The 27,973-nt window shown below is 43.1% G+C and overlaps 1 protein-coding gene across 1 annotated transcript in view; it reads left to right on the top strand.

Moving 5' to 3' along the window:
- The first annotated feature begins 956 nt into the window (after positions 1 to 956).
- LOC126418661 (TATA-binding protein-associated factor 2N-like) overlaps positions 957 to 27,973 on the top strand; it is a 65,008-nt gene continuing 37,991 nt past the window's right edge. Inside the window, exons 1-2 of the mRNA XM_050085544.1 lie at positions 957 to 1,080; positions 22,565 to 22,712. Of these exons, the coding sequence (XP_049941501.1) occupies positions 1,057 to 1,080; positions 22,565 to 22,712 (172 nt within the window). The 5' untranslated portion in view covers positions 957 to 1,056. The remainder of the gene's footprint in view (positions 1,081 to 22,564; positions 22,713 to 27,973) is intronic.

Raw genomic sequence — 27,973 nt, forward strand, 5'->3', positions numbered from 1 at the left:
ACAGACACCTCTGGGTCCGTGATTTATCATTTGTTGAAATGTTAAGTAGCAGTTAAAATTTGCTTTTATCGGATGTGATAAATTTAAACTAGGTGAGTAAAAGCTACGTTTTTTCGGTTTGAGGAAACGAAACGAAGAACATGTTTGGCGTCACCGCTTCTGGCAGACTGCTTGAATTTGCGCGTGCGATGATCTGATGGCTACATTCAATGGTAAACAAATCATAAACGTCGCAACATGTCGAATTTTTTTTAACATTTATATCTTAGTACAACCTCTCGTGCAACACCCTTACAAGCTTTTCAGACTGTTTCTGACCATCGTGTTAAATTTTAATAGCCACTCTTTGGTTGTCATTTTGTGTTACCGTCTCTTTTGCTATTACAAGAACGTTCGCAGAACTTTGAAATCAGCACCTAAAAAGTACTTAAACAGGACTATTGACCGAAAATCGACAACTTCTGTAATTTGGTCGGTCGCTTGTCTTTCTGAATATGCCTCTCTCTCTCTTTCTCTCGCTCTTTGCTGGAACACGAACACTTGCAAGCGCGAACAGTGTCAAAACACAGTAAACTAGCACACAGTGCTCTGGAACGGCCATACTACGGAAGTGAAGACCGTCGCTTCTGCTTCAGCCGCTGCCCTGACGCAGCACTTCCACGGTGCATTGTTATGTTTCCCGAGAAACGCACGTCCTAAGGCGGAGAGGGTCAACCTTGACCGCCTTCGAGGGGAACGCCAGTGCCGCCCATCAAACGCGAGCGCCGGTGCCTGAGAAATTGCTGCCCCCTGACAGCGAGTGAGGCGTCCACGTGGGAAGAGCGAGTGGAAAACGAAAGCCTAACTGCGAGCAATGACTTGCGCCCTCCCTTCTGGAGCGATTTGGATTTACGGAGGAGGCGACGGCGGCAGACAACGAGTTCGGCCCGGTAGGTTTTCCCTTTCTTCGGAGGAGGTGGGGCGCCTCCCAGACGTTACGTCACGCGTACCTGGCCGCCTACGAGCGTATATATACCGGCCTGCCGGCGGCGCCCGGCGTAACACTCACTCGCAGACATGGAGCGCAACCACTTGCACAAGGTACGTGGGCCGACGCAGGCGTGACAGCATACTTCGGCTATCTCTCACTCAACTATGCTTCTTCATCGGGGGGAAGGCGGGGCGAGGGGATGAGTTGTGGAAGAGCCAATTTTTTTGTCCTTATTTCTCGATGATTCCCTGATTTTTCCAAACACGCCGAAATAATTTCGCCCATTATTAAACTAATTTTGCAACCAGAGAGAGACGAAATTTAACAATCAGTCGCCATTTAAAAATACAAAGTAATCATACAAACTTAAACTTTTCTGTACACTAAACTTTTATTTTCGTACGATCTACTTTTCGAGCTATTAAGCAATTTCATTGTATAATTCATAACAACCAAAGTTGGTCCTACAAAATAATGCTGTGCACAGAATCAAAAAGGCGGCAACCGAACAGAGATTAAGTGCTATGCATAGAAAAAGCCACAGCAAGTATTCTATCAGTGCCTCTTGTACTGTGGTTGTACCAATGTGTGAAATGTCGTAGACACTCGCGATGAAGCTCTGCTTTTGTACATAGAGTAGAAATATCTACGGAATGAGCATTCAGATGCGCGGAGCAGAATTTTTGTCGCCAACATACATCGACTCTAAAACTCGAGTGACTATTGTACGGCCTAACGTTTGTCCGCGAAGGCTCTGCAGATTTTGAGTGCGATCACATCTGTAGTGCGCATAGTTCCCGTTGAAAAGTACCGTGGGTTCTGTACACGCGATTCGAAGACGTGTTGGTAATTTGCAATCGAAATCTGGAATGAATTTAGCTTAAAACTTTGAGTAGATAAATGCAAAATCCCTTCCATTGTTTGCAGCATCACCGCTCGTATTCAGCCTCCTTTTTTTTTTACAAGAAAATGAGGGCTAACCATCGCTACATTTAAGGTTTTTGTAGCATTTGATCGCATTACCAAGCCCCTATCTTAAAGTATGCGGTGGCGGTATTGCGAAACGTGTTCCGAGTACGAAAAAGTGAAAGTGACCCGAATTACATTGAACTTGCAATTTCGAGTTACTACACACTAAAATATTTGTAGAGACAACATTCTTCCCCGTTTTTACTTTTTTGTGCCATATATTTAATCTACGTTTATCCTTGACGAAACTAAAATGACAACTGTTGCAATTTCGACTTACTACACACTAAAATATTTGTAGAGACAACATTCTTCCCAGTTTTTACTTTTTTGTGCCATATATTTAATCTACGTTTATCCTTGACGAAACTAAAATGACAACTGCCCGCACAAATTCTCTACATCATAGGTACTAGTTTTGTTGTTCCCTGTTGTGACACCGTAAAACGAGCGCAGCGGTTTGGAGATCTATACAGTGTGGAAGTAATTACTCAGCCTGTCATATACAAATGTTATCTGCAGGTCAAAACTGCTCCAAATGTTTGTAGGTTCAAGCGGTTGACTGGCAGCACACTCCCATATTACAGAATTTATCCAACACTTGTAAGTATACTGACGTACTGACACATCGGTTAGGTCCACGGTGCTATGATTTCATTACATTGTGTCTCGATATTAATCAACGCGTAAGACGCCTCTTACTAGTGTGACAAATGTAGCTAGACGTTTGTGATGCTTACCTACGAATTTCGATATGTATCCGTAGCAGCAAAACTTCAGTGCTCTTTCTGTTCCTAGTAAATAACTGACTAAATGAGTGGATACAGGGTAAACACGTGTAACAATCAAGTTACGATCTTAGAGCAAAATGTAAGCAACAGCGACATACCAACATTACGTGACTATTTCTGTTTCATGTTGGCTACAAGCACAGTACGGTAACCTAACTCCATAGACACTGTTACTCTATCTATGGCTGTTGACTCTTTGCTTTTATACGCAACAGAGTTAAGTGTCAACGTCTTTGGTTATACGCTATTGTACAGGGCGAGTAGGCAGTCTTCCCCTAATTATAAAAAATATGTATATATATATTTCTAAGGAACTAAACTGGATACAGCTATGCGGTTTAGTACAAATATTAGATTAACTCGTAAAGATTTAATAGATACATTTCCAAATATGCCTCTTTTGTTGTATTTAGAAGGTCTAAGCGATACTGAGTTTCTCTACATGTCTTTGCGAACATCTGTTTCGTCACCACCTCTACATTGTCTTGTGTCAGTACTGTAAAAGTTTGCACATCAGGTACTGGTGAACCGAACACTTTTAACCTTAATGTAATCCCAAATTAAAAAAAAAAAAAAAAAAACCTGGCGAACGTGGGGCCACGACGTTGGACTGTCTCTAACATTCCACCTGTACGGAAGTGTTTCACCCAACAACTGGAGAACAGATAACCCGCAGCGTGGCGGTGAACCGTCTTATTGAAGCACTAACCATGGTTGAAATTCCTACATCTGAGGTAAAACGTGCACGTGTAGAAGTCTGTGCATAAAAACTTTATCAGTTAAGCTTCCATTTGCAATAAACCGCGTTGCTGTATCTAGCATAGACCTTTAAAAATAAATTTTTCTATCCAGGCAAAAACTTTATGCTCACCTAGTACAATAAAGGGAAAATGATACAAAACTTTGATCGTTAGAAAAGGTAAAGACTTTGTGAAATGTTGGCTGTAGGAAAGTGTACTTCTACAGTGACGTCAACTGAACAATTCAAAGGAAATAGCAGGTGATACTTCATCAGTAATAGTGATACCCGCACCTGAAATTAGTGTCAAACCATTAAATTAACATTCTCGACAACTAAGTAGTCTAAGCCATTGTCCAAACTAACCCGCATTTGTTGAAATCATTAAACAGGAGTATATTTCGTTTCAGTAATTTCTCAGCTATTATCTTCGTCACTTATCGACAGTTAATACTAGAGATCAGTTTCATACATCTACATTGGTATTCCGCAAGCCGTCTTCAGATTAATGGCGAAGGATACAAAGTGTTGCCCAACCATTTAACCCCCTCCCTCCCCTCACGCTCACGCGCACACACACACACACACACACACACACACACACACACACACACACACACACTTTCCTATTCCATTTGCACACGGTGCGCAAGAAGATAGACTGTCTATACCGCTGAGTATAAGTTCGAATTTCTCTCCTTTTGCTGTCGCGAACATCACACACTGTAAAAGGAAATATGTTTGTTGATTGGTTCTGGTATATTCATTCTGGGCCTTTTAAGAGTAAATGTTTATGTCTCTCTTAAATAGTCCCCCAATTGGAGATTGTTCAGCGCATTTGTGATGCATTCATGCCGATTAGATGAAACAGTGACGTTCTGTGCTTCTCTTCTCCGAATACCGTATGTCTCTACCTTTATTTCTACTTCGAAAGCGACATAGGTTTTGCAAAGGATCGCCTTCTTAAATCAGTTCAGTTTATTATTGCTCTCCCATTGAATCTCAGTGCTACACCTACCTTGATAATGAGCAGATTTATTTCATCGTTTCATATTGGCCGGCCGCTGTGGTCGAGCGGATCTAGGCGCTTCAGTCCGCAACCACGCGGCTGCTACGGTCGCAGGTTCGAATCCTGCCTCGGGCGTGGATGTGTGTGATGTCCTTAGGTTAGTTAGGTTTAAGTAGTTCTAAGTTCTGCGGGACTGATGACCTCAGATGTTAAGTCCCATAGTGCTTAGAGCCATTTGAACCATTTTTGTTTCAGCTTGATTTTGTGCCGGATGAATACCACTTGTTATTTGTCGATTCTAACTAATTGCAATGTTATGTGATTTAATCACCCAATGCCGTATCTTTTCGCCTATTTGTTTGTTTGACATCATATTTGTTTATATAGTTGTCACCTAAATTTATAACATAAGTATTCCGAAGTATATTTTGTTTCAGTCGTTTATTACGCGTCTCCTCAGTCGCCTAAAATAAAAGTCTCCATTGTCGAATGAAACGAGCTATTCCAGTGTTTCATTTTTTTCTGATGTCCGTTGATTCATAAAAATACATCATGTTAAACTCAATATCAAGACAGTTCAACCAGTGACGTAACAGGGGCGTGGCAGCGAGGGCGAGCACCCTGAGCGACCTTTCCTTGGAGGTGCAGTTTTATGACGGGTGAAAAAAAAAAGAGAAAAGGTAAAAGGGGAAGAGGGAGGGTAAAGAAGGAGGCGAGGTAATGATATGAAGGGAAAGGCTGGAGGCCCTTAAAATGGGAAGAGGGTGGAAATATGTGAAAGGAAAACAAGAGGAGACTCGAAGTTGATTGTATTGAATAACTGTTCCATCAGACCCGCCTCTCCCTAGTAAGGAAACCTTATTTCTTCCTTTCGGCTACTTTCGTTATTCTCAGTGAGCAAACGATTTAGAAGTGTTTGTTAGAGCTTTCTACTGATCAGCGACGAAAAAATGTAAAAGGTATCGCGTTATTATCGCAATAATGCGACTGTCGATTCTATTGTATGTTTTTAATTATATCACAGAGAAAAGAGTTACTGAAATGTTGACGTTTTACTTAAATGAAAATTATGTTGATCCCAGTAAATGAACAAACAGGCTAATCAGTGATGAGGATCGAGAATTATCGTCAGAGGAGGGGGTCGGTAGGGGGAGACGCAAAATAGAAGTTTTCCCTGGGCGCCAGTTACCTGGTTACGCCCATGATATCCCCATTACAAGCTGAGCGTTATCTCAAGTTCAGCTACTCATCAGCTGCCACCAGTTTCAAGATCCAATCCTCAGTACACTTTACTTTCAGTCACTGTCTGACATTGTCTGTCAGCATAATTTTACAGGTTACATCGCGAGAGGTTCTAACTTAAACTGAGCCAAGAATTTTTTATGTAATTTATCGTTTCCTTCACATCTGGCACGCTTCGTTAATGCGCAAATTGCCTAACTGCAGCGATGTAGCGAGTTCACTTGGAACTGTGGATCCCCCTGTAAATGAGTGGCTAAGTCCGTTGAAAAGTGATAGGAAGGCAAAAATGTACATGCTTCATTAGTTGCGAAGTTCAAATCAGTCTTCAACTATGAGAAATATTTTACTTGTTGATACGGCGAATACCAGTTTACCACAACACAGAGGGTGTGTCGCAGTTGTGAAAAAGAAACGACTGACAACACAGTTAAAACCCTTTTAGTCTCTTCACCTTCAGATTTATCCCGTTGAGGTCAAGTGAAGAGTAATTTACGACTCTCAATTCGATAACAGATCTGGGTGCGAAGAACTCGCAGGCGCTTTAAGTGGTACACTGACCTGGCATCCTTTACTCTACACACACACTTAAAGACACGAGCGCACACTCACACACACACACACACACACACACACACACACACACACACACAATTTTAATTTTAGTGTGTGTGTAGGGGGGGGGGGGGGGAGTAGAGGAGGCGATGAAAGATATTGTCACCGAACATTTTAAAACTGGATCACATCTTCCGTTTTTTATCAAATTTTTACGTAGTTTTCCTTGGTCACCAGGTGTATGCCAGAGCTGGAAATCCTTTGACAAACGTCCCCTAATGGGTTTTCCTGTCCACATTCCCAAATCGCTGGGATTTGGCAGGAAAGAACCAAGTTCTACAGCAACCCTGCCTGTGCTGAACATCCCGAGCGCGTGATAATGTTTCAATATTTATACACTATCTAATCATAAATATCCGAACAGCTGTTAGTGGTGATCAGTTTGGGATGTGTTCACACAGTGCCATTATGACGGCTTTAATGCTGCTGAGGACACATTCAACAAGGTGCCTGAATGTATCTGGGGAGAATGGCATAGTCGAACCCTGAGGAGATAATGATGTTGGCCGATGGGGTCTGTAGTGAAGTCGCGGGTTCTAGCTCATCCCAAAGCTGTTCCATTGGTTTTGGGTCGGCACTGTAGGTAGTCTATTTCAGGACTTATTGTGGAGAAACCACTACCTCACATGTGATGCTTTATGATAGGATGCACTGTCATGCCAATACAAACAGTAGTCGTCTCTGAAATATTCCTCTACTCTTCGTAGTACACGATGTTGTAAAATGTGTTCATCTCCTTCCGCATTTAGTGTTTTCGTAAGTGCCGTGAGAGAAGGACACCCCAACCACGAAAACCATACCCATTTTCTGACACCATCTTCTCCATACTTCACTGTTGGCACTACACATGAGAGGCAACGTTTTCCAGGTATTCGCCAAATCCAAACCCTTAAATCGGATTGTCACAGGGTATAGCATGATTCTTTTACTTCAAATCACTCGTTTCCAGTCATCCACCGCGTCGCTCTTTACACCACTTCAACCATCGCTTAGCACTGGTTACAGGAATGTGTGGCTTAGTACGAGCTGCTCTACTATTTCACCCCGTTCTGTTTAGCCGCCTATTCTGCTGGCAGCACTTCGGAACTCGCGAGTTATTCCCTCCGCTGATTTCGTGGGACTTTTTAAAACCACCCTTTGCAATACTCGAACGTCGCTGGCCATCAGCATAAGAGGTCCGCCTGATCATCGTTTACCTGTGATTCATTTCACAACTACATCACCAACAGTCGATTGAGACACTTCTAGAAGGGGTGAAATTTCTCTGATTGATCTGCTACCCGTATGACTAGTGACTAGTCCACGTTCGAAGTCACAGAGCTCTCCTGATCGATCCACTCTATTTTCACTGCTTCTGTACTGACAACGCAATACTCGTCGCCTCCTTTTATACTGGCTGGTCCACTTCTCGTCACATCTGGTAGTCAATTCCCTGATACATGAGGATGGTGGATACTTTTGAGCAGACAGTGTCGGTAAAACAAACATCCAAAAAGTTTTTCATCACCTCTGATTCTAGAGTTCCGGAACTTGTACAGAAAATTGGAATAGAGATCAACAAAAACATCATTTCCATCCTTTTTATTGCTCTTGAAAACCACACATTGCATGCTGTACCACCATACAGCGAGACCTTCAGAGGTGGTGGTCCAGATTGTTGTACACACCGGTACCTCTAATACCCAGTAGCACGTCCTCTTGCATTGATGCATGCCTGTATTCGTCGTGGCATACTATCCACAAGTTCATCAAAGCACTGTTGGTCCTGATTGTCCCACTCCTCAACGGCGATTCGGCATAGATCGCTCAGAGTGGTTGGTGGGTCACATCGTCCATAAACAGCCCTTTTCAATCCATCCCAGGCATGTTCGATATGATTCATGTCTGGAGAACATGCTGGCCACTCTATTCGAGCGATGTCGTTATCCTGTAGGAAGTCTTTCACAAGATGTGCACGATGGGGGCGCGAATCGTCGTCCATGAAGACGAATGCCTCGCCAATATGCTGCCGATATGGTTGCACTATCGGTCGGAGGATGGCATTCACGTATCGTACAGCCGTTACGGCGCTTTCCATGACCACCAGCGGCGTACGTCGGCCCTACATAATGCCACCACGAAACAGCAAGGAACCTCCACCTGCACTCGATGGACAGTATGTCTAAGGCGTTCAGCTTAACCGGGTTGCGTCCAAACACGTCTCTGACGATTGTCTAGTTGAAGGCATATGCGACACTCATCAATGAAGACAACGTGATGCCAATCCTGAGAGGTCCATTCGGCAAGTTGTTGAGCCCATCTGTACCGCGCTGCATGGTGTTGTGGTTGCAAAGATGGACCTCACCATGGACGTCGGGAGTGTAGTTGCGCATCATGCAGCCTATTGCGCGCAGTTTGAGTCGTAACGAGATGTCCTGTGGCTGCACGAAAAGCATTATTCAACATGGTGGCGTTGCTATCAGGGTTCCGCCGAGCCGTAATCCGTAGGTAGCGGTAATCCACTGCAGCAGTAGCACTTGGGCGCCCTGAGCGAGGCATGTCATCGACAGTACCTGTCTCTCTGTATCTCCTCCATGTCCGAACAACATAGCTTTGGTTGACTCTGAGATACCTGAACACTTCCTTTGTTGAGAGCCCTTCCTGCCACAACGTAACAATGCGGCCGCGATCGAACCGCGGTATTGACCGTCTAGGCATGGTTGAACTAAACAACACGAGCCGTGTACCTCCTTCCTGGTGGAATGACTGGAACTCATCGGCTGTCGGACCCCCTCCGTCTAATAGGCGCTGCTCATGCATGGTTGTTTACATGTTTGGGCGGGTTTAGTGGCATCTGAGAACAGTCAAAAGGACTGTGCTTGTGATAAAATATCCACAGTCAACGTCTATCTTCAGGAGTTTTGAGATCCAGGGTGATGCAAAACTTTTTTTGATGTGTGTGTTAAGAAGCGGTAAAAAACGGGGAGAACGCGTAAAATCTTTGATAGGAAATGCGAATGGAAAACTTAGATTTGTTGTAAGGGTTCTTGGAGAGAATAGTAGATTAGTAAGAAAATTGGTTACAAGACGCTAGTGTGACCAGTTCTAGAGTACTGTTCCAGTGTTTGGAGACGTCACCAAGTATGGATGCCGGCATGCATCGACCGAATTCAAATACGCTTGGCTAATATCATAATAGAACGGCAAAGCCCACATTAAAATGTAAATGTGATGAAAGGGAAATAGAAATCTTTTGAAGAAGGGCGACGTATAGCAGTAAAGTTTATTGCAGTCAAATGATAACGTGAATTGCCTAATGGCTAAACTGCATTCGACTAATATGACATCTTCAATAGTCCATCATTTTCAGAAAATTCTAATCTTATGTGGTCTTTTCCATCACTTTAGATTTCTCAGAAACCACATTTGCGTTCTCTCTATTGAATTTCTTTCTTCCTTTCTACCATCTAATGGCGTTGGTAGAGTAGCAGTCTTCTAAAACTTTAATGTCGTAAGTTTATGTGTTTTATTTTTCAGATGTTTGCTAATTTCTAGGAAATATTACAGAATTTTGTAAATTTTATATATATATACCTTCGTGATAATCATACATTGTTTCACGGGAAAGATATTTGACTTATTCTCTTACTCTATTAACGAAATCTTCTCGGGCTTCCTTCCGGGTGGTAGCGCTCAAATTCGGCGACGAAACGTCGGTGTCTAAGTCTACATTGACATATATTACTTTACTGTTAACGACAGTTTATTCAGAGTTTGGTATTTACATGTAAAAACCAGATTTTTAGTTTTATGTACCAGTTTAGGTAAATTTGTGTTCTTAACATATGCTTCTCAATTCATTAACGTCTATCTTACAGATCATTTCTTTTTAAAAATTATACCTGTTACAAAATGTTTATTTAGCGCGGTCTATGTTCGCGTCACTAGCCCATCTTCCGATAAAATAACATTACAGTGGTAACGTTATTGTAACTCTGTTTTGTCTAACTCTTTGTTTATTGTCATCGTTTCTTCAGTGTGCACCCATTCTCTTGGGATGGTATTGTGACAATAAAAAAATATATAATAATTCTGATGCCAAACAACTCAAATAAGATATTTACCCCTGACCGGGACAAGGTACTCTTATTGGAACGAACGAGATATAGCTGCCCATTTGAACATCATAATTTAAGGGTCCCGTAGTTTCTTTAAATTACTTGTCAGCATCAGGATGGTTCCTTCGAAGAGAATCCAGGAATAAACCTTCACTTTGTAGGTGCTATAATGACTAACCAAAGAGAAACATCAACACGCAACAATATTATTGAGATCTCGAATATCGTGATCGAAAATCAAGTCCTTTCTCTCTACATTAGACAGCCTTTTTTTTTCAGTCATCAGTATTCTGACGCTTGATGCGGACCGTCACGAATTCCTCTCCTGTGCCAACCTTTTCATCCCCGAGCAGCACTTGAAATCTACGTAATCAGTTACTTACTGGATGTATCGCAATCTCTGTCTTCCTCTACAGTTTTTATCCTCCACATCTTCCTCCAGTACCATGGAAGCTATGACCAATGTCTAAACAGATATCCGACCAGCTTGTCCCTTCTCCTTCTTCTTGCCAGTGTTTTCCAAATATTCCTTTCCTCGCCGATTTTACGGAGAACCTCGTCATTCCTTACCTTATCAGCCCACCTAATTTTCAACATTCTTCTTAGCATCACATCTTCAATGCTTATATTCTCATCTGTTCCGGTTTTCCCGCAGTCCATGTCTCACTGCCATACAATTCTTACTGCAAACGCACATTCTCAGAAATTTATTCCTCAAATTAAGGCCTATATTTGATGCTAGTAGACTTCCCTTGGCCGAGAATGTCTTTTTTGCCAGTCCTTTTTATGTCCTATTTGTTCCGTCCGTTATGAGTCACTTTGCTGCCTACATAGCACAATTCCGTAACTTCTTCTACTTTGTGACCAACAATTATGATGTTAAGTTTCTCACTGTTGTCATTTCAGCTACTTCTCATTACTTTCATCTTTCTTCGATTTACTCTCACTCTAAATTCTGTAACAATGTCACCAGCAATTCTTAACATTGATATCCTTTCACACTGAATTTTAATCCCACTCTTCAGTTTCTACTTTACTTCCATAACTGCTTTTTCGACGTATAGATTGAACAGTAGAGGCGAAAGAATTCATCCCTGCCTTACATCCTTGTCAATCCAAGCACTTCGTGCTTGGTCTTCCACTTTTATTATTCCCTCTCGGTTCTTGTACATAATGGATATTGCCCGTCTTTTCCAGTAGCTTACCCTTATTTTCTCAGGCTTTTGAACATGTTGCACCATTTTACACTGACTAACGTTTTTTCCTTGTTAACGAATCCTATGGCGTGTCTTCATTTTTCTTCAGTCTTGATTCGATTATCAACCGCAACGTCAGAATTGGCTCTCTGGTGCCTTTACCTTCCTTAAACTGATCGTCACCCAATAGATCCTCAGTTTTCTTTTCCATTCTTCTGCATATTATTCTTGTCAGCAATTTGGATGCTTGAGCTATTACACTGACTGTGCGATGATTCTCACACTTGTCGGCTCGTGCAATCTTGGTAGTTGTGTGCATGATGTTTACCCAAAGTCTGATGGGATACCGCCAGTCTCATATATTTTACAAGCCCACGTGAATAACCGTTTTGTTGGCACTTCCCCCAATACCACTACTGACCTAAAACAGTACGTGCAAGTGAAGGAATCGTTCCCTGCACAAGGTCATTGACTACGTGCTGCCCTCCCCTCCTTTTACCCAGACCAAAGTGCTCTTTTCCTTTCTGTAACATATTTTCCTGCACCCGTTATAAGCGTCCAGTTTCAGTCGTTGCTACATCGTTAACGACTTGTTTTCTGGCAGGATATTACGCATTAACCAGTACACGGAATATCTTTTGCAGACGGAGTGAAAGCAATGGAACGTAATCGGCACTCAGCGAAGGTCGTGTGACGCTCACATCAGTAGAAATAGCGACTTGTTACTTCTGAAGACATAAGGAGGTTCTCGTCATGAAGCTGAATTAACTGTTACACCACTTCGTATAGAGTAAGGTCGTGCTCGTTTCGTATATACGGAATGCGGTCTTTCTGTGTTACATACTGGCCCAACGGAAGAAGTTCGTCTGTTGATTCTCAGCAGCACAAGTGCCTTTCAAGCCTTATCAATGTGCATGGGAAACGACACGTTACCATTAGCGCCTTCTCCTGCATGGAGCCTGCAGTTCGAGGCACAACAACCAGTTCAACTCAGGCGCCAGATTCGACATCACAGTGGACCACACCAGCGACAAGACAAACTGGCCAACTAAGCGACGCGTTCGCCACCGCAAAGACACTGACTGGCTAACGAAAGCTGCCAAAATGGTTCAAATGGCTCTGAGCACTATGGGACTTAACTTGTGAGGTCATCAGTCGCCTAGAACTTAGAACTACTTAAACCTAACTAACCTAAGGACATCACACACATCCATGCCCGATGCCGGCTTCGAACCTGCGACCGTAGCGGTCGCGCTGTTCCAGACTGTAGCGCCTACAACCGCTCGGCCACCGCGGCCGGCGAAAGCTGCCAATAGTTGCAATTATGGGTAGCACACAACCTCGCGACCGTCACTTCCCTATCCATAGAAGGATGTAGAAGTTATACAGAGTGTTCACGAATTATACTACCAATTTAGGACTCCAGTAACTTTAAAATTATACCAGACGATAACAATTGGCTTTCAACATACGGCTAGGTAACCCATAAATTTTGATTCCTCATTCATACACGTAAGTGCGTGCACCGCTAGCAACACTCAATTTCTCTCCACGGTGGCATGTTAAAATATATTGCGAATATGTATATTCAAGTCCTATAAGCCGGTAACCTTGATCGGTACACTTGATACTTTACAAAACACCATAGGAATAAGTGTGGTGGTGTGATGCCAGGCGATCGTGTACTGAACAGGGCCACCTCGTCCAATCCACCTAACAGAAAGCTTTTCATCCAAAAGTTACGGGCATCAGGGAGGTGCCGTATCTTCTTGTTGCAAGTGTTCCAATTGTGGCATCGCTAACTGTTGTAACATGTCCACGTAAACACCACTGCTGATGTTATTCTCGCTGGAATAGATTGATGATATGTGCCTAACTCTGCACCACACACACTGCACACAACGTGTAACCTGAGGACACTCTAATCCCCGTATACGAACTGTATGACAATTCAGTTTGCTGGATGCAAAGGAAAGTTGAGTCATTACACAAATAAATCATTTCCGGAAAGTCATTGTTTGTATCAGTCTCGGCTAGCACATCCACTGCAAACTGTTCTCGCTGAAGTTTGTCCATCGAGTTTGATGCTTGTAGCACCTGCATCTCGTTGGCCTATACACACAACTTCTTACACAAGTCTTTGTATGCTGTTGATAACTGGCATTTGCAACACTCTAACCGTCGTGTATGCTAATTCTGTCGGATACCATGCAAACGCTTGCCGTGCCGTCTTCATGTTGACGTCAGAAGCATATGGGCGACCCGCCCCTATTTACGGAGAACAGAACCAATTTCTGTAAATGGCATATGCCAGGCCCAAATATTTGAATTATTATCGCGGCAAAAGACAGTATATAACCTGTCTTACAGGTCAAATGACAGCAGAAACCATGTCCGCAGTTGGCTTCATATTTTCTGCTTGTTTCTTCATTCATTCACTCCAATGCGTCGAATACTTCTATCTCAGCCGACAAATCTCACGTGTGGCGAGCATCGACGCAGCTTACAACGCCGTCCTAAGGCTGATAACGCGTCACGTTCTTGTAGAATGCGCCACTTTGAGGCAACGGTGTAGCTCGTTAAAAAAGGCGTTATCTGAAAACTGAACAGGATAGCCTTCAAAACAGCGTTATAGAACAACTCATTTCCTTGTATGACAAAAACAGAACACTGATCGACTCACGTAAAATATGTTCTTATTTGAGTACCCCTTAAATTCAGTGTCCTACCGGCTACAGAATGTTCATAAGACCCCGAAGGGAGTGAAGCTTTTAATTATGATCCCTGTCTGAGGCAATAAACACATTTACGGTCGATGTTGTGCTCTGTACTACAAGGGTATTCTATGTTACCTTTCTGTGATAGTATAGAACACCCAGATTTAGCCGGTTTATTCCTTACGAGAGCAAATACTTGTCCGTTTTTTCTGATTGCATTAGTACTATCAGACACTGTTTGAGAACGCTCTTCATGTTACGTAGTCCTCACTTGAGTAAATTTTCCTTCCAGATCCTGTAGTGAGGTGAAAGAGATAAAACTCTCTGTTCCTCCCGAGTATGAAGAACTCTTATTGTATTGGACAGCACATCAGAAGAACAACAAATATAAACTTCACAATGTGTTCCCAGAGTTCACCGACCCTCTGAAAAGTTTTGGAATACACCAAAGATTTTAAATCTCCCAATAAAGAAAAAGTTCAACAGGTTAAGACACGGGTCAGGTAGAGTACAGTATTGGTGAGACACGACAGTTAGACTTGTTGTCGAAAAGTTAGTTACCACTAGTTAGGTATCCGGAATGCTGATAAAATCAAACGAGGGCATTTTATCACTCTGTAATTTACGACTCACTTGTGATGGTTCTTTAGGGACAGGGGTATCGTCATCAGCGGTGCCCCACCGAAGTGTGACAGGACCGCTCTAGTTACCTACGTACATAAACCATCTGGCGTAGGGTCAGCAACAGTATGGGACTGTTTGTGGAAGATATTTTAGTGTACGGTGAAGAATCGTCGTTGAGTTGGATACAGGACGACCTAGAGAGAATTTGTATTTTATTTGGTTTTATGTATGGCAGCTTATTTTAAATGAAATAAAATCTAAGCTAATGCAGATGAGTAGGAAAACAATCCTGTAATGTTCGAATGCAGTATTAGCGGGTGCTGTCTGACATTCGCATTGATTAAATATCCAGGCGTAACATTGAAAAGGGATATGAAATGAAATGAGCACGTCAGTCGGGAAGGCGAATGTTCTATCTCGTTTTGTGGGGAGTTTTGAGAAAGTGTAGCTCATTTATAAAGGAGACGGCGTATAGAACCGTAGTGCGACTCATTCTTGAGTACTGCTCGAATGTTTGGGATTGCCACTAGGTCGGATTAAAGGAAGACATCGAGTCAATTGAGAGGCTTGCTGTTAGAGTTGTTACCGGTAGGTTCGATCAGTACCAAGTACTACGGAAATATAGTGGAGTCAATTGGGAATCCCCGGGGCTGGAGGACGACGTTCTTTCCGCGAAGCACTATTGAGGAAATTTAGAGATCCGACATTATTGGTTGACTATAGAAAGATTATACTGCCGCTATCATCCATTTCTCGTAACGACGACGAAGAAAATATAAGAAAAATTAAGTCTCATATGGAAGCATATAGATAGTCGTTTTCGCTTCCCTCCACTTGCGAGTGACTAGTAGTTGTACGAGGTACACTCCGCCATACAATGTACCGTCGCTTGCGTAGTATGTATTTCGATGCAGATGCAGATAAACTTAAAAAGTGTTGTAACATTGGCATGACTGTACATCTTCTAACGTCGTACCGGTGAAGCCATTGGTTTCTGGAAGTATGTCTATTGGGATTATTTTCATTGTTCCCTACTCTTGACTGATATCAACACGACAAATATATTCGTTTAATTTCGTTGTTCGTGTTATTAGACCGAAATAACGCTACTGTACTGAACAATGAACTGCTGCATAGGCATACGTCGTAGCCGCAGTACACACAAACCCGGCGCAATGCTGACCTCAAGATAAAGGAGGTGGTATAAACAAGAGACCTGAACTAACTGCGCGACCAGTCCTTGAAGACCATCGACAATGGCGCCATTTGGATGCGGCGTGGAGAGACGTGCGGACAGCACACCACACCGCTCTCCCACCCGCTGTCAGCGCCCCGACCTTGGAGCCGCTGCTTCTCATTCAGGGAGCTCCTCAGTTGGCCTCACGACAATGAGTCACGTCCCAGTCCTCCCGCCAACGAAAAGCCCCTGGCAGTCCCGGGTATTGAACCCGGGTTCTGAGGAATCACGTCTCGGTCCTCCTACCAACGAAAGCCCCTGGCAGTGCTGGGTATTGAACCCAGGTTCTTAGTATAGCAGTCAGATACGCTGACCCATCAGTTACGGAGTTGGACCAAAAACAGACAACGGAATTCCCTTTAAAAATGTCATCTGCGTTCGCAGATTAATTTCGTGTTACAGTGGTATAATGGACCAATACTCTGTTTCGATCCTAAACCGTTTGCTTTAGACTGTGAGAGGTTTATGATTTACTGGAGAGCCAGAGCATCTAATATAAATCTGGTCATTCCTGCGCCTTTATTACATCTACTGTCCGCCCCGATAGCTGAGTGGTTAGTAAGGTTTATAAACCTTCTTTACAGCCGGCACAGTACCTCAGCGTGTTCGGTCTGAGAATTGGTTGGCGTCTGTAATAAAAAACTGAGTGGAAGGATCAACAAACGAACTTCAACGGATGTCATGTAACGTCCGCAACGAACAAGCCCAACGATCAACAACGAAAAAAAAAAAAAAAGTGGTCAGCGTGACGGATTGCCGTCCTACGGGCCCGGCTTTGATTCTCGACTAGGTCGGGGATTTTCTCCGCTCAGGGCCTGGGTGTTGTGCTGTATTCATCATCATTTCATCCCCATCCGACGCTCTGGTCCCCCACTGTAGCGTCGAATGTAATAAGACCTGCGCCAAGGCAGCCGGACATGCCCCGCAAGGGGTCTCTCGCCCAATGGTGCTCACTTCAGTTACATCTACTCTCAAAAATATAATAGCGAAAAGTATTTCACTCAGTACCACACCACTGTCTTTTAACGAAACTACGAGCATATGGGGTATCAAACAAAATCTGTGACTGGAATGACTTCTTGGTAGGTGGGACGCAGCAAATTATCTAGAACGGAGAGTTATTGACAGATGTAGAAGTAACTTCAAGCGCGTCCCAGAGAAGTGTATTAGGACCTCTGCTGTTCGTATTTTAATGACCTGGTAGACAAAATTAATTGTACCTCAGAATTTTTTTGCAGATTTGCAGATGATTCAGATAATGAAGCACTGTCTAAAAAATACGCCAACGGCCTTGCCACACTGGTAACACCGGTTCCTGTCAGATCAGCGAAGTTAAGGGCTGTCGGGCTGGGCTAGCACTTGGATGGGTGACCATCCGGTCTGCCGAGCGCTGTTGGCAAGCGAGGTGCACTCAGCCCTTGTGAGGCAAATTGAGGAGCTACTTGATTGAGAAATAGCGGCTCCATTCTCATAAACTGACATACGGCCGGGAGAGCGGTGTGCTGGCCACATACCCATCCATATCCGCATCCAGTGACGCCTGTGGGCTGTTGATGGTACGGCGGCCGGTCGGTACCGTTGGGCCTTCCAAGGCCTGTTCGGACTGAGTTTTATCTAAAAAATGCTGTACACGAATTCAGTTAGATATTTATATGATTTCAGAGCGGTACAAAGACTGGAATCTTACCATAAATCTTCAGAAATCGAAAACTGTGCACCTTACAAAGTCAAGAACTTAGTATCTTATGTCTACAATGTCAATGAATTGCAATTGGAATCAGTGAATTCATACGTATACATGCTTACAGCATTGCTTTGGAAGTCGTAGGTGAAGTAAGTAGGATACAGAGAAAATGCAGCCAGTCTACAAAGGAGGTTACTAATAAGACACTCGTGCGACCTATTCTAGAGTATACTTCATGTGTGTGAGACCCATACCAAATAGGTCAAACAGGATATACTGAACTTATACAAAGAAGATCAGCACGAATGAGCACAGGTTTGTTTGATTCGGGAGAGAGACTTGAAAATTGTCATCAACCATCCTCCGAGAGCCTGCTTACAAATCTACGTGAATTAATATTGTATTGTATTGTATGTTAACCGGGGACCTAGAAACGACGGACAGGCTCCGTCCCCGCCGCAGCCGCAGTGGTCCACAACCCCACGACGATTACCACAGTCCACCCCTCCGCCGCCCCACACCGAATCCAGGGTTATTGTGCGGTTCGGCCCCCGGTGGACCCCCCAGGGAACGTCTCACACCAGACGAGTGTAACCCCTATGGTAGGGTTATGGTGTATGCGTACGTGGAGAACTTTTTTGCGCAGCAATCGCCGACATAGTGTAAGTGAGGCGGAATAAGGGGAACCAGCCCGCATTCGCCGAGGCAGATGGAAAACCGCCTAAAAAGCATCCATAAACTGGCCGGTTCACCGGACCTCGTCACGAATCCGGCGGGCGGTTTCGTGCCGGGGACCAGGCGCTCTTTCCCGCCCGGAAAGCCATGCGTTAGACGGTACGGCCAACCGAGCGGTCGAATTAATATTACGTGAGGAATATTACACATTCCTAGTTATTGCTCACACAGGAACCATGAAGACGTGGTTAGATTAATCGCAGCGCGCACAGAGTCATTTAAGCCGTTATTCTTTCCGAGCTCCGTAAGCGAGTGAATGGGAAGAAAACAAAATATGTGGTACAGTGGGAGGAACCTTCTAACGTGCACTCCACAGTGGTTTTCAGACTATAGAGGTGGATGAAGACATGATATCTTCGAAGGAAAATGAGGATCACGGTTTGCGGAGAACAACCGAGACACCTGGCGTCGTTGTGATATAGTACGGTGTTCTCTCGAAATATCTCGTAGAACGAATCGTATACTCCACGAAGGTGAAAAGATTTCGAAGCTAGCCACAGCCATGAGGCTACGACGAAACATGGTTGGAGTCTAACGTTCTGTCATTTTCGAGGTCATTAAGGATGGAGGAATAGTTCGCTGAAGGACGTGGTCATGGTCCCTTTAAGAAACCATTCTGGTATCCGCGTGAAATGGCCTAAAGAAATCTCTGAGCATTGAATGGATATGAGAGAGCGGGGATGTATATAGGAGTATAGTGAATTAACTGCTGCGAAACCTCGACTGGTGGCTTCGGTAAATTCTCCATCCATGCTGTAGTCTTCTTTCGTGGATGCTGTTCCCACACAACTGCGAAACAGATCCTGTGAAATCTGCAAGGAATGGAGAGGAGACAGTAGCAACTTAAGCAACTTGAAATTTTGAATGGGTCCTTGAGGGGTACTATGGTAGCTCAATTGAGGAAGCATTGTCCTCGAACGGCAGGGATTGGATTCGGATTCTCGTCTGACCGTCTCCCAAATTTGTGCTTGTGTATCGCGTAATACAACACAAGAATTGATAGTTTCTGTCACTCAGAGGTCGCAATATTTATTCATAACGTTTATATTATTTCCACAAACATATAGTTTTAGTAAAGGCGCAGATGAAATTCGCAAACCTGGGAATAATCCTCCCAAATTTCTCATTAACACCACATGAAAAGCTAACATACTGGCAGACTGAAAGGCTGTAATTAAATAAATATTTCATATACTTTTAATATATTTGCTAAATGTGCAGATATAGCATTTTCTGTCCAGATATGGAAACTCGTACATTTCCTCCAAGGTCTCATTTCGTAGCCTGATTCCCTCAGCATCATTTAATTTAATTCCACTACATTCCATAATACGTGTATTCATCTTATAAGACACCCCTTTTCAAGACACTATCCATTTCGTTCAACTGATCTTCCAAACCCATTAGCGTCTCTATCATTGGCAAACCTCAATGTTTATATTTCTTCTCCCTGAAATTTGATTCGTATTGTAAATGTCTGCTTCATTTCCTTATCAGTTTGCTCAGTGTATGTGGTGTGCGTACTGTAAGACCTTCGGTACACACACCATCAGATTATTTGACTTGTCGCTCTAACGAAGTAGGCGAGTGTCAGCAATATGTCTCGTGATCTTATCGTGGCGTGTTTATCTTCTGCCGTTAAGTCAGACGATAGAAATGCCACTTGCACGCTTAGAGTAGCAGATCGACGGTGACCAACTTCAAACAGGACTTGATTAACTTTCACACACATTTATTAAAATAATAAAAATCATAAATCTTACTTAACTTGATACTGGATGCTATTTACAACTGACAATCTGAAGTACCTTTGGTGTTGGTGCGTTAATCTTATTCTCACATATCTCTGATACTTGACAAAAGTGTCTATACATTTCTCTTCATGGCTATGTACAGGAATATGATAATCTTATTAGGCGCAGACTGACACTTGACTACAGACTAATGCAGACTGACTAATCGCAGGTCTGTACACTCGTTATAATACCTCGCGCGTTCATGTATCACTGCGCGGTGTGATCCGCGAGGAGAAAAGGTTCTACGTTAGCAGCAATCTCATTGGCTGCGTTACATATTAATACGCCGATCGGCGGAAGCAGAATTTGGTCCGTCTCTAAGACAGCGCCATCTCGTAGTGCAGAGACGGACAAGCGCTGCGCCCGCGCTGTTGTGCTTAGCGGGGCGCGCTCTAGTGGGAAAGTTGTGTACGCGCTGACTACGCGGAACTATGTACACAACAGTGTACATATAGAATAACATTAGGAATAGGCTACAACGCTGTCTCGCCCCCTTCTCAACTACAGCCTTCGATTCCTGCCCTTCGACTCTACTGCAGACAAGCTTTCGCTTTCTGTATTTTATCCCTGCTGTCTTTAGATTTTCTAAGAATGTATTCCAGTCAGCACTTGACAACATAGAGCTAATCTTATTAAAAAAAAAAGAACGGAACGACCACTTTTTATAACGATACTTCGTAACTTCCGAGAAACGAAGTACTGTTATATATCGGTAATTAAAGTTTCCACTGAACGTTACAAAAAATTTCCGTTACATGTGGTAAATATATGGCCAAAGTACGCTGACACAACGTACTTTCAGTCTAGTTAAGATAATGTAAATAAAGCTGCACTAGTCAGAATTGCAGATTATTACACGTTGTTTTGAAAAATATTTGGGAGCAAAATCTTATCTTACTCTTTTTTTCCCAGTGTTATCGACTGACCATAAAAAGAAATTACGTTGTTGCACTAAAGAAAGCAGAAGTAAGAAAAATCACAAATGTTAATTACACAGCGAATTATAGGACTGCGTACTATTACTTGTCGCCAATATTGTTTTGATATCTTGCACCACGGCGCTCTCTTCGATCGGTCGATGTTTTTTTGTATGTGATTGAAACGATTCGTCACCATATGGTTCACCTAAGTTTCTCACACCGAACTACGACAGTGGCCTAGCTGAAGGTTTACGAGCTCCACGGAAAGACTTCTTAGTGGTCTATCTGCAGTGGTCACATCTGCAGACACCATTGATATTTTTGTCCTGGCAGTTTATATCATTAAGCTTACGACACCTTCCTCGACTACTCCCGAAGACTACGCGGAGCAAGGCGACTCAGTGATTGACTACCTGGCTTTGCGTTTGAGATGCGAGGGGATCAAACATCCGGCCGATAAGTCGTATCTAGCTTTTCCTAAATCATGACAGACGAATACCGTAGTGATTCCTTTTAACAAAGCTGTGGTCGATTCCCCCTTTCATATTTTTCCAAATGAGACAGACTCATGTCTGTAACGAAACAGCTGTCAAGAAGGCTTTAGATCCCAGCCCTCCTCCCTTTTTGCTTTGGACAACACGTCATCACACGGAGTCGTGGCTACTAGGACAGACATAGGTCCAGCCCGCTCACCATACCCGCCCTGTGGAGATAGATACTTACGCTTTATAGCTCGTCAGTATCTGGACTGGTTTGATTTATCCATCTTGTTGATGTTTTCCACCTTCTACCATACGCTTCATCACTACATAACTACTAGACCGAACATCTTCTGTAATGTGTTATACATATCCCAGTCCCTGTCTGCTCCCAACGCTTATCCCCAGCGGCTGCTTCTTCCACCTACAACGTAACCATTCCTGGATGCCATAGCAAATGTCCCACTAATCTATTCTTTCGTTCAGCAACTCATCCTTTCAGTATTTCTTCCTCTTGCGTTTTACCAACACACACAATTTTTAATGTTCTTTGACAGAACCACCTTTAAAATACATTCAGTTTCTTCGTCTGAGTTTTTATTACATTTCATTTCCATACAATGGTGTACTCCTGATTCACTCTCAAAAACTTCTTTCTTAGTTTAACAGCAATATGAGCTCTTTTGTTGAAGAAGTAGAGATAGACAGAGAAGGATAAACAGCAGCTTTCCCTGTTCGCTTTCCCAGGCGCTGACCGCGCTAGCGGTGCTGGCAGCTGTGCTGGGAGTCGCGACGACGGCGACCACTGTAGGTACGGAGAGGAGCGTCAACAGCGCGGCCGGCTCCGATGACGTCAAGGAGAAGAGCGACCTGGAGACGGAAGCCAGCAGCAGATGTGAGTACACGTCATAAGAGGCTCCAGTGGGCCTTTGCTGACCGTAGTTGCTGTGCTTACGCAACAGAACCCTTTCCATCGTCATCGCTTTCTGACACATGTCTGCAGTAACCCTATATTATTGTGGTCTTCAGTTCGTAGATTGGTTTGATGCAGCTCTCTATTCTACTCTGTCCTGTGCAAACCTCTTCAACTCTGAATAACTACTGCAATCTACATCCATTCCAATCTGTCCACTGTAGTCCACACACACACACACACACACACACACACACACTTCCCTGCGTTAGCAAACCCACCATTTCTTCGAGACTTAGGATGTACCCTATCAATCGATCCTCTCTTTTACTCAAGTTGTGGATAAATTAACTTTTTGCCTAATTCGACTCAGTATCTCCTTATCATACAGCCGATAAACCCATGCAGTCTTCAGCGTTATTCTGTAGCATCGCATTTCAAAAGATTCTATTATCTCTTTCTCTCAACTGTTTATCGCCCACTCTCACTTCCATACAAGGCTACACTCCACACAAGTACCTTCAGGAAAGACTTCCTAACTCTTAAATTTAACTAACTCTTCTACTTCGGAAACGTTTTTCTTGCTGTTGCCAATTTGCATTTCATATACTCTGTAATTTGGCCGTCGACTGTTACTTTGCTACCCAAATGGCACAACTCATCTAATGTTGTGTGGTCGTCTCTATATATGAAAGGCAATGTCCCGACTGATTGAATGACTCACTGATTCATCATCGCTCTGCTAAAACCACTAAGGCTAGATACCTGACATTTGCAGAAGATCTTGATCATATATTCAAGGCGTCTCTTAAGAAGGGATTCTTCGACATTCCATCCCTAAGAGAATAAAAGAAGGGGATGAAAGTTTTTGGAAAATATGTCGCTAGGCAATTTTGAAGCTAGATTGCGGAAATTGGTATTTGGTTTGTAGACCAGAAATAAAAAAAAACGTATTTCAGCATTTTTGCAAATTTAACCCCCATGGTAGTGAAATAGTGAAAATAAATCATTATTAAAGAACTATTCAAGTATTTGACTTCTGGGTTACATGAAAAAAATTGCGTGTTTCAGTGTTTTTGAAAATTCAGTCCACAAGGGGATGAGACAGGTAATAAAGTGTTTTATGAAATATTTCATTATAAAAGCATTTTTATTGCTAAAACTATGGAAATTTGTATTTCCTTTCTCTATTGTAAATAAAAAATATGTATTTCACTGTTTTTGGAAATTCAGCCCCCAAGGGAGTGAAATAGGGCTGAAACGTTTTACGAAAATATTACATTGTGAAAGCATTTTTAAAACTAAATCTATATTTCGTTATATTAGAAAAAAATTAAAGTTAAAACTACGAAAATTGGTATTTCATTTCTCGGTTAGATATAAATAAATTTGAGTTAGGGGACGAAAGTTTCTGTGGAAATGTCAGCACAAGAACACAAAATGCATGATTAAGAGAAAGCCTGGACTCCAACTACCAGAATCGCTTTTAGGTCGGAAGTACATTCGGAAAAGACCACGCTTCTATAGCTTTAATTAGCGTGAAGTGTTTAGAAGGTGTTGCAATATGTGAACGGCATAAAAATTCTATCAAAGAAAAACAAAACAAAAAATCTGTGCGGATCATCCCTCAACGCGTGTGAGACAGCGGCGCTAAGCTAGTTTCCTAATATAAATCTATTAGCCATCACGCTGGTTTAATTTTTGTTGATGCTCATAGCTTCATTTCAAGAGACTATCCATTCCGAGCAACTGCACTTCTAAGTCCTTTACCGTCTCTGGTAGAATTGCAATGTTATCTGCAAAATCAAAGCTTTTCCTTTCGCTCACTGTGTTTTACCCGGCTACCTTCAGAATTCGAACGACTTTATTCCGGTCGACAATGTCAAAATCTTTCTCTGAACCTACAAACTCAATAAATACAGGTTTGCTTTCTTCCTTACTCCTTATGAGTCGCGGGCTTTGAATTTCCTTCTGACTTCCTACATTTCTCCGTAACCTAAACAGACCATCATTAAGGTCGGCTTTTGACAGTCTTTCCACTCCTTTATAAATAATACGCGTTAGTACTTTGAAACTGTGATTTATTAAACTGACGATCAGCATCTACCTTTAGTCTACAGTAATTACCACGTTTTTATCGAAGTCTGAAGGTATTTTACCTGTCTCATAGTTTTGCATCTCAGTGGGAATAGTTTTTCGTGGTATACTTTCCCACGGATCTGACTCTATCGCAGTATTTTTTGTCAGAACACACATGATATTTTTTTCTCTCTCTCTTTAATCGACCTCGAATCACATCCTTATTTGTACTCCAGAACATTGTGTACATTGCGTCATATTGATACTGATTGTACTGGAAAGTTAGTGTAACAACAGCATTTGCACCAGTGTATGTTCCGTCACTGAAACAAAACCATCCGATAATGTCTTAGATAGTGTGCTGTATGATACAAATAAAGTTTTATTACAGAAGAGATAACAACACTTGAATTATGAAAACGGAGAGCAGAAACTTATGTTGGGTAGACATCTCAAGTCCATCAGTTACGACGGCAGATAGAGCAATAATTAATAGCAGAGAGAAAATGGTTCAAGCATGTGAAGAGTTCTTCAAACGATTGTGTAGTTCAAGAATGAGTCAGAAAGACAAACAGTAATATGGAAGTACAAACATTGTGAAAGTAATGCCAGGTGAGTTATGCAAGGCCATTCGGTGTTTGAATGAAAGTAAGTCGCCTAGAGAGAATGGTGTTTCACTGAAAATGATTGAAGTTGGCTGAACAGTAACACAAAATAACTGACATTATCTATCGAGTCATGGTGGAGGAGGAAACTTCCCTATCACTGCTGCAACGCTGTAATTTTTCTACTTCGCAGTATGGATGAAAACGCGAAACAACGAAAATTAGAAAAAAATTGTATATTTATTAGGCTCCAGTCAGTATTAGTAGCTATATTAGTATCGAAATTATAGCGAAAACTTTGCATTTACTCAAGGAAAGGAACTCACTTTCTTTTGGAGTAGATATACCAACATACAGTATTTGTATGTCCGGAAACAAATTACAGGATAGAGCAATAAGTATGAATTACCATTGCTCCTGGAACTTATAGATTTTGAGAAGTTTTTGACTGGGTTCCAACAAAATCTCTCCTGACTGAATTTGAAGAAGATGTCATCGGGTGCCGGCCGCGGTGGTCTAGTGGTTCTAGGCGCGCAGTCCGGAACCGCGGGGCTGCTACGGTCGCAGGTTCGAATCCTGCCTCGGGCATGGATGGGTGTGATGTCCTTAGGTTAGTTAGGTTTAATTAGTTCTAAGTTCTAGGGGACTGATGACCACAGCAGTTGAGTCCCATAGTGCTCAGAGCCATTTTTGTCATCGGGTCAGACAGTGTCAGCATACTGACAAGGATATTTATCAGAGCTACAGCTTTCGTTAATGTTCATCGGAAAAGACAGAAATTCGGTATTCAAAGAGGAGTCGGGTAAAACACCCCCTGACAAAAAAAAAACAAAGCACACAGAAGCGGAGGAGGAAACGAAATGAAACTTCACGTCTAGAGAGTGAGCGATGTAATTCCAGCGATTTCATAATCAAGCCAAATTATACAAAGAACTTGGAGGTATGAGCGCACTTATCAGTAAGACGTTGTACCCACTCTGGTCTGGATGGATGCACTGACGCGGTTGGGAAGGGTGTCCTGAAGCTGTTGCATCCTCTCCTGAAGCAGGCTGGCCACAACTGTTCTAACTGATCCATGTTATATTCGGTACTGACGTTGCTATGGAGTTAACGTCCGAACTGGCAACACACAAGTTGTATTGGAGACATATCTGAGGATTTTCTGCCTGTGGCTGTACTTCAACATAAAGCAGACTGTTGACAGAGGCACGTACCATGCGTGAAAGACCGTTGTCCTGTTGAAAAGTGACGCCACGATACTTTGGCGTAGGAGGTACCACATGAGGACGGAGGATGCCCGAGACATACCATTGGGCCATCAGAGGTCTCCCCATCATTACCAACCGTGTCCTGAAATCATACGCGACTGCTCCCTACACTATGACGCCAGGAGTAACACCGATGTGCCTCTCCCAAATATTGCAACAACAGGATCTCTCCACAGATACCTGCCACACTCGTCTACGATGGTGATACGGCGTATAGCAGAGACACCATTCATCACTGAAGACAATGCGACCCATTCATCAGTAGTCCATGATTTCCGGACACGACACCGCTCCAAACGCAACAGTTTGTGTTAATGTGCTAACGGGAGCTACGCATGGGACGATAATTCCAGACTCCAGCTGCTGCTATTCTGCAACCAACGGCAGGATTACTTCACTTGTTCGCGGATAGCAGGCGAAGATATAGAGGGGTTACGATGAGCTTCATGCACACAGCAGCGATCCTCCCTTGTGGAGGTCAGACGAGGTTGAGCGGAACCTTGACGACGTGTGTGCTTGCCCTCACTTTCCCATGCAGTCCAACATCGGGCCACTGTCACATCCCAATATCAAACGGAGCCCCACAGCGAAGCTCCATTCAAGCCCTGCCACGTGCCGATAACGGATTGTTTCATTCAGACTGAAATTGTTAGTTTACAGTTGCTGTGTATTCCCACTTTAGCCTATTGAAAGTGAGACATGGACTTCTAACGAATAAACTGCTGGCGAAGAGAGGGTTACTTTGTGAGCAATGGAGACATACATGTTGGAAAGCACTGGGAGCGACAGGAACACATGTACACTACTGGCCATTAAAATTGCTACAACACGAAGATGACGTGCTACAGACGCGAAATTTAACCGACAGGAAGAAGATGCTGTGATGTGCAAATGATTAGCTTTTCAGAGCATTCACACAAGGTTGGCGCCGGTGGCGACACCTACAACGTGCTGACATGAGAAAAGTTTCCAATCGATTTCTCATACACAAATACCAATTGACCGGCGTTGCCTGGTGGAACGTTGTTGTGATGCCTCATGTAAGAAGGAGGCATGCGTACAATTACGTTTCCGACTTTGATAAAGGTCGAATTATAGCCTATCGCGATTGCGGTTTATCGTATCGTGACATTACTGCTCGCGTTGGTCGAGATCCAATGACTGTTAGCAGAATATGGAATCGGTGGGTTCAGGAGGGTAATACGGAATGCCGTGCTGGATCCCAACGGCCTCGTATCACTAGCAGTCGAGATGACAGTCATCTTATCCGCATGGCTGTAACAGATCGTGC

The sequence above is a fragment of the Schistocerca serialis genome, chromosome 9 (assembly GCF_023864345.2).
Source record: "Schistocerca serialis cubense isolate TAMUIC-IGC-003099 chromosome 9, iqSchSeri2.2, whole genome shotgun sequence".
In the NCBI taxonomy this organism is placed as follows: domain Eukaryota; kingdom Metazoa; phylum Arthropoda; class Insecta; order Orthoptera; family Acrididae; genus Schistocerca; species Schistocerca serialis.